This window comes from Hypanus sabinus, chromosome 10 (assembly GCF_030144855.1).
Source record: "Hypanus sabinus isolate sHypSab1 chromosome 10, sHypSab1.hap1, whole genome shotgun sequence".
NCBI lineage: Eukaryota > Metazoa > Chordata > Chondrichthyes > Myliobatiformes > Dasyatidae > Hypanus > Hypanus sabinus.
The window spans coordinates 78541008-78559102 of record NC_082715.1 but is presented as its reverse complement, the minus strand read 5'-3'; the positions used below and the strand labels follow the sequence as shown (position 1 = coordinate 78559102).

General features: G+C 41.1%; 1 protein-coding gene across 6 annotated transcripts in view; it reads right to left on the bottom strand.

Annotated features, from left to right (window-relative positions):
* arid4b (AT-rich interaction domain 4B) overlaps positions 1 to 18095 on the bottom strand; it is a 141428-nt gene that overhangs the window by 24952 nt on the left and 98381 nt on the right. For 5 of the 6 annotated variants that reach the window (XR_009514366.1, XM_059982176.1, XM_059982173.1 and 2 more), the window contains 4 exons: positions 13478 to 13723; positions 9345 to 9429; positions 5029 to 5236; positions 660 to 1853 (listed from right to left, as the gene is read on the bottom strand). Coding sequence is in view for 5 of the 6 variants with exons in the window: in XM_059982176.1 (XP_059838159.1) it covers positions 660 to 1853; positions 5029 to 5236; positions 9345 to 9429; positions 13478 to 13723 (1733 nt within the window). In the remaining variant the exon portion in view is untranslated. The remainder of the gene's footprint in view (positions 1 to 659; positions 1854 to 5028; positions 5237 to 9344; positions 9430 to 13477; positions 13724 to 18095) is intronic. The other variant, XM_059982175.1, reaches the window with a different exon arrangement.

The following is an 18095-nucleotide window of genomic DNA, read 5'->3' as shown; positions in this document are numbered from 1 at the left end:
TGAACATTACAATTAAAATGAAGATTTGGTGGATACAATCATTGAAAGCACTTTGAAGGCAGTCCACTATGTGCACTGCACTGATTTTGTTCATTTTGTCAATCAAAAGAACTGAGCAGCGTACACTGCATTAGTTCCTCTGTTGGTAACTATCGGGAACCAAGACACAGATTTATAGTACTGTAGTAGTATTGATATTGTTCTTATTTATTCTGTATTTTAGTTAAATACATAATTTGATACTCAGTTATGTGGTAGTTAGTTTCTTTTATACCTTTACTCTTACTTGGGCCAGAATGTACTGGTCTTGATGTGTCTCAACTAACCATAATCCACTGTATTACCACACACCCAGGGCACAAATTCATTTGCCTCCTGTGGTAATCCAGACAACTTTGGAACAACAAACACAAGCAATTTATAAAAGATTTTTTAAACAACAAATAAACGTAAATGCACATTCTACCACACACATATGCACGTGCACATGCTCACACCCTTGTGCACCCATGTGTACACATAAACATTCACATAAGACAAAGGAGCAGAATTAGGCCATTCCTCCCATCGAAGATGGCAGAGTCAGTAAATTAAAACTAAACCGCATGTCTCTAACTGAATTCTTTGCAACAGCAAGTTCATTTCTGAGCACTCCTTACCTTTCTCCTTATGCTCTGGTTCCGTCTGATTGCTACTGCTTGAGCTAATACTGGCGTCAAACCCCGTTGGAGAGACATTACCCTCAGACTGTCCTTCCTGCAGCTCCCCAGTCATACTATCAACCTCATTGGTGCTGTCCGTCTCACTTTTAATGCTCTGGAATTCCTCCTGGCTTGGGAGCAGCCTCTGAGGGATCACTGCATTGGGTTGTGGCCGGGACGCCTCGGTTACGGTGACAGAAGCAGGAGACTCAGGGGTGGTGGGCGGAGTATTGAGCACAGAGTTGCTGCCACTGCTCGGCAGCTCACCCTTCTTGTCCACTTTCTCAGCTGGCTTCTCTTCGCTCGGCTTGATGGGGGAGATGACCAGAGCTGCAGTTTCTGCCTCCGCATGCGGCAGCCTCTCCTCCTCCTTCGGCATCTCAGACAGTGTCTCAGGCTTTGCTTCCTCCAGGGCCACAGGTGGGGACGATGTGGTCTCAGTGTCAGAGTCAGAAAAGAGCTCCTTGAGAACTTTTTTAGGCCACTGGATCTGGATGCTTGACCACACATCTTTTCGGTCCTTTACTTTTGTGTTCTGAGCCCTTAGTTCAGAATTGTTTATAAGCTTGACTCGTTTCTCAGGCACTTCTGAGAAGCCAGAGTACAGCTGGGTCACGTGCAGTGGTTTCCTCTTTTCCTGCAGTCCATTATGCTTTCTGTTGGAGCCAGGTTTCATGTCAGTTCTTTCGTCCTCCTCTTCAGAGCTGCTGTCACTGCTTGTGCTGTGGAGGGGAGATTCCTTGCCCTTCACTCTCTCTCCCTTATGGCCGGGTGATTCTGATTTCGCCCAGTCTTCGGCACCTACCTTTCTCCGCCTGGCACGTTTCAGATGGGACTTTGTCCGCCTCTCACCCGCTTCTTTCTGCACCAGCAGCTTCGTGGACTCCTCTCCTTCCTCCTCATCGTCATCCTCCTCCACTTCCTCCTCCTCCTCAGAACATTTGCCTCTTCTTGTCCAGTCTAGAGAGTCTGATAGGTTTGCCAGTTTGGTGCCAGCTGGGGGGGTACTCTGCAGCCCAGCCACAGGATGGTTTCGCTGACACTTGGGGGCTGGCTCTTTGCTTTCTTCAATTGACGTGTCCTCTTCAGCACCTTTCCTCCAAGTGGCCTCACAATGGTCATCATCATCGCTCTCCTCAGAATTCTCCGAGCCTGTTAACAATTAAAAAAAGTCAAATACACAGACGTTAAGGGCAAGAGGCATGCCATTTCCCCTAAAAGCCACAGCACACTCTTTGGTGATATTGGTTGTCAACACAAATGACACATTTCACTTTATGTTTTGATGTATATCTGATAAGAAAATCTGAATCTGCACCTGGTGCTCGGATGACATTTCACAGTCACTCACATCAACTAATAACATATTAAAATACCAATGATATTGGTCATGTTTTCCTGGATGCAGTCACCCGACTACCTGCTAATAATCAATTAAAAAATTATGAACTTTGCAGCTTTCCAAGGAAGACGCAAAGGTGTGCATGTTCAGTACATTTAACTTGGCCCTTTCTCTAGTTTACACACTACAAGGTGTTTGTAACTACGAGCACACAGATCATAATTAACCAATTAGCAAAGGGACTAACGATATAATGAGGGAGAGCTACACATAACTTTTGCCAAATACTTATTTTCCATAGAAGTTACAAAGGAAGCAGTCTGGAACAAAGTATTACTCATTGCCTAAAGAACCTCTTGTCAAGTGATTTAAATTATAAATGACTGAAGAAATCTCTTTACCCCTTCTGTTCAAATATGTCTTCCATGCTTTTTCTACCACCAGTACATCAGTCTCTTTCCTCCCTTCATCCAGAGCATATACCAGAAACACTGCACTCACAGAACCCTCAGTCTTGTCAAGGACACCTCCCATCTGTCCCACAATCTCTTTGACCTCCTACCATAAGGCAGAAGGTACATGTTACAAAAATAAGAACTGTTAGGCTGGGTAACGTCTTCTTCCCCCGGGCAGTAAGACTTCTGAACACACTGCTACCACACAGCACACATCATTTATGACAGCACCAGTAGCAGAAAAACTGTTGTATATTTAACTATATGTTGTAAGTGCACTTTATGTCAACTTGTACATCGACAGATTTTAAAAATTATTTGTTAATATTATTGTGTTGATATTATTCTATGTGCTGTATGTGATATATGAACTGTGTATTGCACCTTGGTCCCAGAGGAACGTTATTTCATTTAGCAGTAAATACGTATACAGTTGAATGACAATAAACTTGAACTTTGTTTATCCCTTTCTTTCTCTACATCAACACCAAGCATTTCTCACAGTGCTTCACTTCTCTCCATTTTTGTCCAATCTTCCCCCCCCCCCCCACCCCACCATCTCTATTTCCTTGTGTGGCTTCATTTTGGTACAACTATTTGCCACTGGAATATTCTATCCTCTAATTCTATGTATAGATTATCACAGTGGTTGCAGACTCACACTGGGTACCAATCAATGGTCTTCAAATTCTTGGTATCGGATGCATCCAGCAGATGATTAATTATTCCTGTTTTTTTACATTCGGGTTTCAGCAAGTCACGTATGGTTGGTGACAAGAAAATCTCTAATAGTAGACAACATCCACAACCTCAGAATTTCCCAGAGGCTTTACAGCTGTGAAGAACTTTTGAGGTTCAAGATTTAAAGATTAGCTTTATTTGTCACGTGTACATCAAAACGTACAGTGAAATGTGTCATTTGTATCAAATCAAATCAGTGAGGATTGTGCTGGGCAGCCCACAATTATTGCCATGCTTCCAGCATAGTATGCCCACAGCTCACTAACCCTAACTGTATGTCTTATCACATATACATATGTCATCAATCCTAGTACCTTATTCATGTATATTCAAAGATATATTTGTCACATATACATCAACATATCGAAACATACAGTGAGACACATCGCTTACGTCAATGACCAAGGACGTGCTGGGGGCAGCCCACAAGTGTCGCCACACTTCTGGTGCCAATATAGCAGGCCCACAACTCACTAACCCTAACCATATGTCTTTGGATTACAGGAGGAATCCAGAGCAACCAGAGGAAACCCATATGGTCAGGGGGAGAACACAGACAGTGGCTGGAACTGAACACCAATCTTAAAGCTGTTGTACTAAAGTGATGCACTAACTGGTGTGCTACCATGGTCAGACAACGCTGTAGAAAGTATAGCAGACAATTGGTCTCCAGAAAGGTCTTGCAACCATAAATGAGATAAGTAACCAAATGCATTGACTTTGTGACGTTGGTAAACAGGTAGATGTCAAGCAACATAACAAAACTTAAACTTGAACTTTGATCTGGGTCACTAGGGAAACAGCTCACATGCTCTTCCAAATAGTACTTCAAAGTATATTTATTATCAAAGTACATACATGTCACCATTCATTTTCTTTCTGACTGGGATCCTTCACAACAGCCTGAGGGGTTTGACGGGGTTTAGTTAAATATTTCTGCCAAAGGAGAGTACAACACACCCCAAAAGAGGCAGAGGTTTGCTAGATTATCCACTAGTCTCTGGAGTGTGACACAAATTTATGACTTTCTTGCCTAGAAACAATGGTAAGGTATGCAAACTATAACTTACACATCTCATGGCAAGGCCACCACTCACCAGAGTCAAACTTTTGCTTTGAAATCAGTCTCAAGTCCATAAGATCATACAAGCAGAATTAGGCCATTCGGCCCATTAAGTCTGCTACCATTCCATTATGGTTGACTCATTCTCCTGCCTTCTCCCTGTAACCTTTGACACCATGACTAATCAAGAACTTTTCAATCTCCTCTTTAAGTATACCCAATGACTTGGCCCCACAGCTGCCTGTGGCAATAAATTCCACAGATTAACTACCTTCTGGCCAAAGAAATTTCTTCTCATCTCTTTTCTAAATGGACGTCTCTCTATTCTGAGGCTGTGTCCTCTGGACCTAGACTCCCCCACTATAGGAAGTATCCTCCTCACAACCCCTCTCTATGAATTCGATAGGTTTCAATGAGATCCCCACTCATTCTAAACTCCAGCGAGTCGAAGCCCAGAGCCATCAACTTATCCTCATATGTATTCCTGGGACTATTCTTGTGAACCTGCTGTTTGTGGTCATTTGTAAATAACATTAGCAGTGAAATTCATATGGGTGCACTGTTCTTTAGCCAAACAGAAGCTTATTGTATATCAACATTGTTTGCTAGTGCCTGAGGTGAAGATTTTAGTAAACATCATGCAGTTTTAATCAAGCAATATAATCCATTCAATAAGTATGAAACTGCTCAACATTCATGCATCTCTTTTCAAAAACAAGTTATTACCTTGCACTCCATTGGTAATGCAAGAGGCTGCTATAGAAATGTCCTGTTCACAGCTCCTCGCTCCAGCGCCAATTAATTTTGGAGTAATGTCCGACGACACAGCATGAGCTGAGGTCTTAGAGAACCGACGGACACGCACAGACTTGCTGGGAGATTTATCGTCCTTATCTTTTTTATCACTCCTTTCCTTTTCTTTATCTATCTTGCTCTGAAATACAGATGGACATCAAGATTCCCTCCTTTGCCAAACATATTGTTCAAACAGACACCACTATATCTTATTGATTAATCTATATCCAAGTTAGTTTTGTGCAAAATTAACAGGACCACATTTGTACAGTAATATTCAATTTGGGCACTGTACTTCAGGCAAGATTATTCAGCCTATGAGAGGGTACAATGAAGGTTCCACAACATCTTCTCAGAACTACAATGAAAATAAATTTGCTCATGAAACTTCACAAGGGAAAGCAATAAACAGGCGAAGTTTCGGGCCGAGACCCTTCATGAAGTCCCGGCCCAAAACATTGGCTCTTCATTCCCCCTACAGATGCTGCCTGACCTGCTGAGTTCCTCCAGCATTTTGCTTTGTTGCTTTGGATTTTAGCAACTGCAGTAATGCTTGTATTGATAAATTTGCATATACTCAGTTTTTAACTCTCAACTGTGAAGGAGATAAAATAACTCAACAATTAAGTAGAAAGGGATGTAGAGATAGACAGATTCTACTAATAAACTGATGGCAGCTATACTTAAGCCACTAACTTAAAATCCAAACAGGGCAAGGGTGCTCTCAGTAAACATCTATTCCTTAATGGGCAAACTCAAACTCACTCTATATTTATATTGGGTGAAGATATTAAAGGAGTTAGGATATAGATCAGCTTTGAATGAACAGGGGAAAAAGGAGAGGGATTGATTATCCTACTTCAATTCCTACCTTTACCATGGATATTTGAAATAGAATTACATTAGCATGCACACCAAATTAATATCCAATAATTCGCAATTCATGTTTCAGATATAATTGATAAGAACACAGATGAATAGATGCTTAGCTGTCCCAAATGCAAACTAAGTAGCAAAAGATTTCAAGGAACAACTTCAAGGGTCTACTTCATTTGGAATATACATTTACATGCACAGTGGATTCTGGTTAATTGGGTCACCAGTTATTTGGGGCAAGAACAAAAAAATAATCAGTAAAGTAGCTGGGATTTTCTTTGTTCATTTGTGACACTCTGGCACTTAACACTCTGGCAGGAGACAGTTTCTAAAAAGCATCAGATGCAGGTACTTCTGAGGCCATTGGACACTACACTGTACTGGGGCGAACAGTTTTTAAATAGTGTCACTAGCATATGTTTGTGTTCGAAAGCAGTCATTTTGTCACTGATAATTGGTGAAAAATAAGAAAAAGTCAACTCAGAACTGCTTTGCTCACTGTAGTTTCAAGTATTCAGGCTTGGAGATGCCAGAAAAGGCTTGGAAGGAAAATAAAACAATTAGACTTCTTCAACAAAGAATTTAAAGGTATCAACAATCATCTAGAATAAAACAATGAAAGTGAAGATTTGGAGAAGGCAATTGTTAAAAGCACTGTTTGAAGGTGATTCATTATCTAAATTAGATGTCTGTACTGATTTTGTTCATTTACAGTCAATCAAAAGAACATGGCAGTGCACACTGCATTAATCCCTGTGCCGATAACCATTAGGGATTAATACACAGTCTTATAGTACTGTAGTAGCATTGATAGTGTTCTAAGTTGTTCTGTTTTGCATTTAAATACAAATCAGTTACCCAGTTAAACAGTAGTTTGTCTTTTTCTACATCTTTTTAACTATTCCCATGAAACTCTGGCTAATTGGGGCAAGTGCTTAATTAAGTTAAAATGTAGTGGTCCGAATGAGTCCCAATTAACCAGAATCCATTGTAGAAGGAACTTGCTGTAGTGCATTAGCCAGGGTACAACATACAACAATTAGAAAGTATAAAGAATTGTATAAAAATAAAGTTAGAAGTTAATGTATGGATCTGGAATAAGATGTGCAAAAACAGCAGCATGTATTTATGATGTAAACAGCATTGTAAGAAGTGGATTAAAGTGTTTACAGTACAGTGCAGTGCAATGATGGGTTATAGATAGAGGGGTAGAGGATGGGGCTAACAAGAATAATTGATCAGAATTTCAGGAGACTATAAAACCCATGGCTGCTTCACAAATTACTCTACTCTGTATTTATTTCCCTAAAGTGGGACAACTCTACACACATCACCAAATCTCTTTGTAATAGAAATTACAGACAAAAATGACATTAAAAATATATATTAAAATCAAAGTACAAGGAAACAGACCTTTATAAATAAGTATTGTAATTCACCTTTATTACCTTGCAGCTTAGCAGTGAGGTAAAATTAATAACACAACATGTATAGATGCATAGGGTATAAGATGCAAACAGAACTCCAGAGACCACTGGGCACTCCAAAATGTGGCAGCTGTCAAGTGCTTATGTATACTCATCTAATTTTCTAGCACTCAGCCCTTTCTAAGCCTTGATGTTTCAAGTGTTCATCTAAATACTTTTTCCAGCACCCCCTGAGGTAAAGAGTTTTAGATTTCACCCATGCTCTGGGTGAAAAAGTCCTTCACAGAGAGAGAGAGCCCCAGTCATCTCTCTCCCATCACCTCCCAGGGTAGCCTGCAATATATCTGATCAGAGTCTACAGATTTCATATTATCTTACAATATGGATAGTGATTTCAGGCAACTCACAGAACACGAGAGGGCACAGTTTTAAGGTGCCTGCAAGTAGATACAAAGGAGAAGTAGTGGTAGGTTTTTTAAAAATTATGCAGAGTGGTGAGTGCGTGGAATAGGCTGCCAGTGATGGTGGTGGAGGCAAATGCAATAGGGTCTTTTAAGAGGCTCCTGGATAGGTACATGGAGCTTAGAAAAATAGAGGGCTATGGGTAACCCCAAGTAATTTCTAAAGTAAGAGCCTGTATTGTGCTGTAGGGTTTCTATGTTAGAATATTTCCATTTCCAACTAATCCTGTAACCTATTCTTTCCACATTCTTATCAATGCTTCCTAGATTCTACCACTCAGCAATACACCTAGCAATTTACAGCAGCCAACTAACCTAACAACACATGTGTTTTGGAGTTAGGAGGACCCAGAGCATCAGCAGGAAACCTACGTAGTCAATGGGAAACATGTAAACACCACAAAGACAATACTCACAAAACACAAAAGAATCTGCTGATGCTGGAAACCTAGAGCAACACACACAACATGCTAGAGGAGCTCAGAAGAGCAGGCAGCATCTATGGAAAGGAATAAACAGTTGACATTTTAGGCTGAGACCATCGAGACAGTCAGTCCTGATGAAGGGGTCTCGGCCTGAAACATCGACTGTTTATTCGGTCAGGGTTGAACCTGGATCATTGAAACTATGAGACAGCAGTTTGACTAGCTGTGCCACTCCTTATGCCTGCTAAGATAGTTGACTTTTCGACAGTAACCTGACCTGGAATGTCACTGACTCTCCATAGTGAATACGGATGAGAAGAGCTCATTTAACACCTCACCCAGTGCTCCAACTCTGTGCGCAGATTATCACTCCAGTCTTTAATGTGCCCAACTCTTTCCTTAGTTATCTTCTACCCTTAATATACATACACCTTGTCTGCAAATGTAATTTCACGCACTTTCCTGATAACTTTAAAAAAAACTCCTTACTCTATCTACATTCCTGTAGGGCCTGTACTTGTATCGCTTTCAGAATCAGAATTAGGTTTAATATCACTGGTATATATCATGGAATTTGTTGTTTTGTGGCAGCTGTACATTACAATACACAATAAAAAAACTGTAATTAACAATAAAACATATATATATATAATTAAATTAAATATGTAGTGCAAAGAGAGAGCAAAAAAAAATAAATAGTGAGGTGTGTCCATTCAGAAAACTGAGGGGTAGGAGCTGTTTTTGAAACTTTGAACGTATGCCTTCAGGCTCCTGCATCTCCCCCTTGATGGGAGCAATGAGAAGAAGGCACGGCCTGCATGATGGGGACCTTTGATAATGGATGCCATCTTTTTGAGGCATCGCCTTTTGAAGATGCCCTCAATGCTGCAGAGGCCGGTGCCCATGAAGAAGCTGGCTCATCCATGAAGCTAACTATGTTTCAGCAGGGCCAAGACCACAATGTAGGAATACAATTCAAATATATTAGTAGTAGTAGTAATAGTTGTTTTTTTAACAGATCTTTTGAAATGTCATGTGTCTGATAGCAATACACTTACCTTTATTTTCTTTCTGTGTTTAATTTTTGGGACATTTTTATCTGCGGGACGCACTATTTTATCTGCTTTGATCCATTCATCGTACCTGAAAAATAAAAAAAAAGTCACACCATGTGTTGGAAGGACACACTGAAGATTATAAACACAGGTAGGTGGTACATTCAGTACTACTAAAGAATTCATGCTTCATTGCAAGTTGCCAAATAGGAGTGGAGACTGCCAAATCCACCTCACAGAGCAAACAGAACATTATGATCAAGGCAAAAGAATATCACACTTTTATATAATCTAACAATAAAAAGAGGCTTAATCCTGTTACATGGCACAATTACAAATGGATATTAAACACAAGAGATTCTGCAGAAGTTGAAAATCCAGAGTACCACACACAAAATGCTGAGGAACTCAGCAAGTCTGGCAACAGATATGGAGAGGAATACACAGTCGACGTTTTGGGCCGTGACCCTAGCCCTGATGAAGGGTCTCAGCCCGAAACATTGAATGTTCATTCTCCTCCATAGATACTGCCTGGCCTGTGGAGTTCTTCAAGCATTTTGTGTGTGTTGTTCTGGATATTAAAAGTTGTTGACAAGACAAAATGTAGTTCAGGCGATATGGTCCTAAACAATGACAATATTTCAATGTGGATGAAAAGAGCATAATTCATTTCAAATGGCCTTTTATTTAAGTGCCCATGTACAGTAAAAAAAAAGAATAAGGCTTTGAAAAGACTCTCCCAGATCCATTGGTTAAAATAAGCATAGGTATTTTTCTTTTTACAAAAAAAAAACATTTGAAATGAGTGAATAGCCCAATCAAGGTTATGGCACTGCCAAAGAGAACAAGCCAGGATTAAGAAACAACTATGCTGCTAAATAGCTTTAACAAAATATAGCAAAATGAGTTTTTTTCTTGGTGGGTTTCAAATTTGTTCTAAAATTTGGTTTCATTGAACATATACACTTGGATTATAAAGTTAAGCAGATGTTTCAAGCGTGCACAACAAATTGATTTTCATCATTATTTCATTTGGGTAGAAATGATCAAACTGCCTATTGACAGATGGTCACAAAACCTAGGAAAACCGTGGGAGTTGGAATTCAGGTAGTGGTGGGAAGAAATAAGTGAAACAAAGATATAAGCTGTGTTCTGTAAAATAGATCTTTAAATGTGACCACAGGATTGCAAATTTTGCTCCCCAGTCTCATCTCTATTGTAATTCTGCCCTGTAAATTGCCACTCCTGCTTTTGCTGAAAGTGAGTAACATGGAGCTGAACTACTTCTCCCAGTTAGGTCTGGACAGCTAAATACAACGTGCACTTTCACCCATCCTCAATATTCAGATTTCAGACGGAGACCAAATTTGAGCACAAGGAGCTCTGAATTGCGAGACATAAACCTTTAGCTGTCTCCTCCCTGGGCATCACCACTGTGATGAGAAGTACTAGCATAACACAACCATCTGCTGCGTAAACATGTACTTACTGAATGTTCTGTGCTGGCATCTTAACTCGTATCAAGTTCTATTCATGCATTACTATTCGTGCTCCCAGACTTTAATATTTAGATTCTCATGTTCAAACATCGCCATGGCCATGACTCAACATGATTTCAATGGTCCACTGGTCTTGCCTCCTGCCCCACACTAACTTACATTGCCACTTCCAAACTTCACCTCAAAAATTGGTGGGTCTGTCTTCATTCCCCCAGACCAAAACTCTTAAACCTCTCTGGAGGATTCCTTTAACACATTTCTCTTTGACCAAGCTTTTAAATACCAATGCTAGTTTTACCTCTTGTAGCCTGGTTGAATTTTTTTGCTGTACCTGTGCAGCACCTGAGGGCCCACCAACAGAGAAACCCTTAGGAAACCATCATACTCGACTCAAGTGATTGCACTACTCTGTCTGAATTTAAAATTGGCGAAGCATTTTACATGCTTAATTTTTAGTCACCGCTGCGATAACTTAGTCACTATTCATTCCTGTAAATGTTAAGATTAAAGTTTATGAAAGATTGAATGGTTTGCTCCCTCTCTTTCTGCAGCCATAGAGCAACACTTAAATTTGTGCTGATTTCTGAGGCTGAAAGGGTACTACATTGTTAAGGTAATAAGGTACTACCTCTCGTAACCACTGGTTCTCTAACCCAAGATGGATATGCCAGAGGTCTGCTTTAGCTTTTAAATCAATGACTCTAATTGGATGATACAAATGCTCAGTATGACATTTATCTCATGTCCAGGGCTCAGCCTTCTGATCTTTTCCCATCTATTTAACAGAATCTAAAGCCACAGAGACAAATTTCCAAGAGCTTCTGAACGTGACTCCACATACATCACTGGTTTGTATCGTGGGCCAAAGAGCCTGTAATGTTCTGCGGTTTGTTCCAGGGAGCAGTGGCTTTAGCTGCCTAAGTTCTATGAAAGCAACAATTCTTCGATTTTGTCTACTTCTCCAAGACATTGTAAAACACTTTGGCATAGTTCTGTTTTGGACACCTCTGCATCATCCATTTAGTTTTCTTGGTTTTATTTGAAAACATTTTTGCGAAATGTTTTAGGATGTTCTTCCCACATGAAAGTTTTCAATGCAAGTTGTCATTGGTTGATCAGATGCAAGTTATCTTATCCCCGATGGCCATCCATTTTAATTCTACTCCCCCTTCCCATACTGACATGTTGATCCATGGTGAGGCCATTCTCAGGTTGGAGCAGCAGCATCTCATATCATGTCAGGGTAGTCTACAACTTGATGGCAACATCGATTTCGATAACTTCTGCTAATTCCTCCCCCATTTATCTTATTTTCCCACTCTTCATTCTAGTTTCCCTCTCACCTGTTCTCTTCTCTTCACCTGCCCATTACCCACCTCTGGTGCCCCTCCTTCATCCATTTCTCCCATGACCCACTGTCCTCTCTTAAAAGATTCCTTCTTTTCTAACCTTTTACTTCTTCCACCTTGCACCTCCCAGCTTCTTATTTCATGCCTTTCCCATCCACTCCTCACTGAGTCTCACCTGTCCATTTTTTCTCCTTCCCCACTCCCCCGCCTTCTTATTCTGACCTTCACCCTGTTCCTTTCCAGGCCTGAATGGTTTCAGCCCAAAACACTGACTGTTTATTCCCCTGCTGAGTTCCTGCAGCATTTTGCATGTGTTGCTGAAGATTTCCAGCATCTGCTGAATCCTTTAAGTCAAATGAGTAATGATTCTGTGGTACTCAGTTTCCTTGCTTCCTTTGTTGAGTATAAGCACCCCAGTTAAAGCAAGACCATTTGAACATTAAGCCAATAGCAGTGGAAAGTGTGGGGTAAATACAATTGAAAAATTAGGTAAATTTCTACAAGTTATTGCACTGGAATCAAGACCTACAGTGCAACCGCATCAACTACCTGAAGGGGTAGTAAAATATTCCAACAGAAGGAAAATCACTATGCCTGCAGAAAATGCAAGTCCTACTCAAGTTCCAAACAACTATAGGAAGTCAACAAAATAGGATAGCTTCTGAAAGCATTCAACTCTGGTCAATTAATTATAGTAAGAATATGAAGGCAGTGGAGAGGGTGAGAGACAATTTACTGGATTATAGACGTCTTACGAGAAAACATCAAGTGAACAAAGACTTTTCTCTTTAGAGCAAAGGAGGATGAGAAGAGACATATGTGTACAAGATGATAAGAGACATATATAGAGTGGATAGCCAGCTGCTTTTCCCTAGGATAGCAATGGCTAATATGAGAGGACACAATTTTAAGGTGATTGGAGGAAAGTATAGGGAGGACGTCAGAGATAGGTCTGTTTGTTGTTCTTATTTTTTTACACAGCAAGTGGTAAGTGCATGAAATGTGTTGCCTGAGGTTGTGGTAAAGGCAGATACTTGATTCTTAGATGGCACATGGATGATGGGAAAATAGAGGGTGACATGTGAGGGAAGAGACAGACTGATTTTGAAGTTAAGAGGACAGCAAAATGTGGGCTGAATGGCCTGTACTGTGCTGAACTGTTCTATGTTCTTATAACATGACTATCAGAAAAGAGAGGGAAGATAAGCGATCATTTTAATGGAAAATTTAAATTTGCATTGACCTTTCCCTTTAACAACTCTGTATGTAATTTATACATCTAACTCACCTCACATTCCAGCCACAGTAGTGCACTAGGTAAAGGACCATTCCACCTTCCACGTCACAATCTTTAATGCTGGCTTCATAGAGCTTCTGGTTCCTCCCTCGGCCATACCTCACTTGGACTTTCATTCCTGGTGGGTAGCACTCAAATTCTTCCTCTTCATCTTCCCTCTCTTCACCATCATCACCAACGTCCTCCTCTTCATCTTCCTCATCCTCTTCATCCTCATCCTCTTTACTGCTTTCATCTCTAACCCCAGACAAATGAAAGACATGCATGTTTTTAAGACAATAATAACAACTAACTCCCTTTTTGCATTCAAAATGGTCACTGTGATGCGGTGATACATTGTATTATTATCATCACTTCTCATTCCAAAACACTGCTAACACTGAGAAGCAACACTGGGCTTCCTTTCATAGTAATTATGGCACAGAACAGTCAGGTGGGAACTTGTGCTGAATATGTGTCCAGATGATAAGCAACTAATGACCATCATTGTGCCACTTAAAAATTCATTTCAGAGTGCAATTTGTTGGAAGTGATTTAATGCAGTATTTTTTTTAAATACACAAGAAGAGTCCACATTTCCTAAGCTTAAATACATTCGGTGGCCACATTATTAGGTATACCTGCTTATTAATGTAAATATCTAATCAGCCAATCATGTGACCGCAACTCGATACATGGTCAAGAGGGTGAGTTTTTGTTCACAGTAAATGTTAGAATGGGGAAAAATGTGATCTAAGTGACTTACATAATTTGATCTGGCCACTGAGTGCAGTTGCCAGATGGGGTGGTTTGAATATCATGTTTGTTGTTGTGTGCTGGGGCAGCAGGCTGAGGGTAGCAGACACCAACAGAATCAACAAACTCATTCATAAGGCCAGTGATGTTCTGGGGGTGGAGCTGGACTCTGACAGTGGTGTCTGAAAAGAGGATGTTGTCCAAGTAGCATGCCATCTTGGACAATGTCTCCCATCCACACCTTAATGTATTGGTTAGGCACAGGAGTACATTCAGCCAGAGACTCATTCCACTGAGATGTAACACTGAGCTTCATAGGAAGTCATTCCTACCTGTGGCCATCAAACTTTACAACTCCTCCCTCGGAGTGTCAGTCACCCTGAGCCAATAGGCTGGTCCTGGACTTATTTCCACTTGGCATAATTTACTTATTATTATTTAATTATTTATGGTTTTATATTGCTATATTTCTACACTATTCTTGGTTGGTATGACAGTAACGAAACCCAATTTCCCTCGGGATCAATAAAGTATGTCTGTCTGAAACTGATCTCCTGGAATTTTCCTGCACAACAGTCCCTAGCGTTTACAGAGAATGGTGTGAAAAACGAAGAAAACATTCAGTGAGCAGCAGCTCTGTGGGCGAAAATGCCTTGTTAATGACAGAGGTCAGAGGAGAATGGCCAGACTGGTTCAAGCTGACAGGAAAGTGACAGTAACTCCAAGTCTGTCCTCGGGAAAGGCGAGTAAACCCCTTGTTTTCACCAACAGACAACGGCACATGGCTGAGCGAGACTTCACGGGGAACTGGGTAAAGTCCCCCGTGACAGTCTGCGGGATGGAGAGGTCAGAGAAGGGGGCACTTCCGCACCTTGCGCCAAGGAAGTGCCGACTGGACAAGCCCGGCCGAAGTGTGACCGCCTCGATAACAGAAGTCCAATTTACAATTGTGTAAAGCAAGTGAGTGGAATAAATTGATCTGCCTTACCACAAAAAAAAAAGAATCATGCATTGCAACCGTGGTGTGCTGAACAGCATCTCTGAACATACAACATATCGAACCTTGAAGTGGATGGGCTCCAGCAGCAGAAGACCTCACTGGGCTCCGTTCCTGTACTACTAAATTGGCCACTGAGTGTGAGTGTACACTGACAAAATGGGCCTGATGAAGCACATTCAAATCTTTGGCCCTGAACCATTAGCATTACGAGTCCTACTAATCCTCGCCTATGAAGTCCAGCAACACAGTTCTACATTTATGCTTCATTTTCTGATGTGCCCTATTTTAGACATTTTGTAGGTACAATGATTTGGGAAAAAAATCCAGTTGTTGTCATTTGTCCACAGGCAGATGTAATTTAAATCTGTTCGGAACAACCACCTGATGATAAATTACTGGGAAACGTGGATTTCTGTGTTTCCATGGAAACATCATAAAGACAAATAATTTTGCCATCCTTTACAGTTTTGTGGATTAGTTACCCAAATACAGACATCACTCTCTCAAGTAACTGTTTCAAAGATTTATTTCTGGATTAGTTTTCTCCTCAGGACCTCAGCAGTCTGTTTGGTGGAAGCCCTCACTCTTGGCTCTATTCACTTCCTCCTTTACAGCCCTGTAAGGCTCTCTTTTGAGTAAACAAGGAACACTGCAGAAATGCAAGTTGTACACTGCAATAAGCATTCCACAGGGAGTTTAAAATGAGTTTCTGATTAAAGTAATCTTCCAGATAATTAGAACAAAGCCTTGTTTGCACTTTAATTGACTGACAGTTATAAAGCAACTATGCTGCCTTAAGCTAAAATAAATTTTATCAAGCCAGTCTACAGATTTGGCTCACTCAAAGCCAGCTCAATAAGAGTTGGAATGAACATGGCAGCGAGTTTTATGCTAAAGTAAAAAAAATCCACTGCAGATGATTATGGTATCTTTGCATTCCATCTTACCCTGCTGCCCACATCACTCTGAATTGTTAGTTATCTAACTATCACCAAGGTCCCCGATCTGCCCAACATATCACTGACATCTGTACAGAAAGGTCCCAGAAAAGGGCCAGTAACATCATGAAAGATCCCTTATTGCTCATGGACTCAGTTAATTCCTGGGATGTCCGGACTGTCTTACGCAGAGAGGTTAGAGAGACTGGGCTTGTACATGCTGGAATTAAGGAGATTGAGAGGGGATCTGATTGCAACATATAAGATTATTAAGGGATTGGACAAGATAGAGGCAGGAAATATGTTCCAGATGCTGGGAGAGTCCAGTACCAGAGGGCATGGTTTGAGAATAAGGGGTAGGTCATTTAGGACAGAGTTAAGGAAAAACTTCTTCTCCCAGAGAGTTGTGGGGGTCTGGAATGCACTGCCTCGGAAGGCAGTGGAGGCCAATTCTCTGGATGCTTTCAAGAAGGAGCTAGATAGGTATCTTATGGATAGGGGAATCAAGGGATATGGGGACAAGGCAGGAACCGGGTACTGATAGTGGATGATCAGCCAAGATCTCAAAATGGCGGTGCAGGCTTGAAGGGCCAAACGGTCTACTTCTGTCTATTGTCTATTTGTCCCACTCCCATCAGGGAGGGCAGAGTCTACGTAACGTCCATGCCAGGACCACCAGAGTCAAAAACAGTTACTTCCCCCCCCCCCCAAGCATTAAGGCTGAACAACACCTTCAGCCACTAACCCACCCTTCCACAGCCCCCACCACCACTAATTTATCATTTCCTATCAGTCCCCTTACGTACAAACACTCCTGTGCCTCGCATCACTTTATGGATGTACAAACAATCTCTGTATACAAGCTTTATTTATATTTATTGTGTTCTTTTTAAATTATTGTGTGCTTCATCTTAGAATTTTTTTGTGCTTAATCAGATCCAGAGTAACAATTATTTTACAAGTGTGTACTGGAAATTACATTAAACAATTTGAATGTTAAATCTGAATGAGAACCAAACCTATTCTAAATTCACTAACTTTGTTGCTGCTTTTACTGTCTTTGGTACATCATGTATCCCTGTTAATTTTACTCAAATTCCTATTGCTGATTTTCCTGCCTTTGTTATTAATGATTTTGTTGCCAGTATTCCCATCCCTATTTCCGAGTGCATATTTCACCCATCAAACTCTAAATTCATGGTTCCATTAACAAAATGTAATACCCTATTATTGCAAAGTCACCCCACATTCACACAGACTGCAGACCCTTGAATTATCTTCTTTATAAACTAAGTGCAAATTGGCCTCCATGGCTTCCTCTCAGGTAGAGGGTGCAACTCCTCATATTCGTCTGGGTAGCCTCCAACCGGATGGCATTATGGCAAGTTCTAACTTTCAGCAATGTCTCCGCCCTCCACCTTCTCTTTTACTATTCCCATTCTGGCTCCCCTCTCACTCCTTCTCTTCTCCTAACCTCCCCATCACCTCCCACCTCCCTCTGGTTCTTCTCCTTCCCTTCCTCCCACAGTCCGCTCTCCGCTCCCATCAGATTCCTTCTTCAGCATCTTCTATCTTTTCCCACACATGACCTCCCAGCTTCTCACTTCATCCACCCCTCCCCCACTTTCCTACTCACCTGCCTACTTGTAGATGCTGGATATCTAGCATCTGCAGGAAATGATTGCGTTTAACTGAGTCTCGGGACATCGGCAGGTAAACCCACCCCTTTCCCCCTCTTTTTGCCCTCCTCTCATGCCTTGACACTCACTCTTTCGTTACTTTTCTTCGTTACACCTCTCTCTCGGTACTGCATTTCAAGCTTCTTTCCTCCTTGCTTTGCACTCTGCATGCCAGGGATGCTTCTTTCCCTGTTCTCCCCACCACTTCCACACTGCCCAATGACCTTGATATTTTATTTCTAAGCACATTCCTGGAG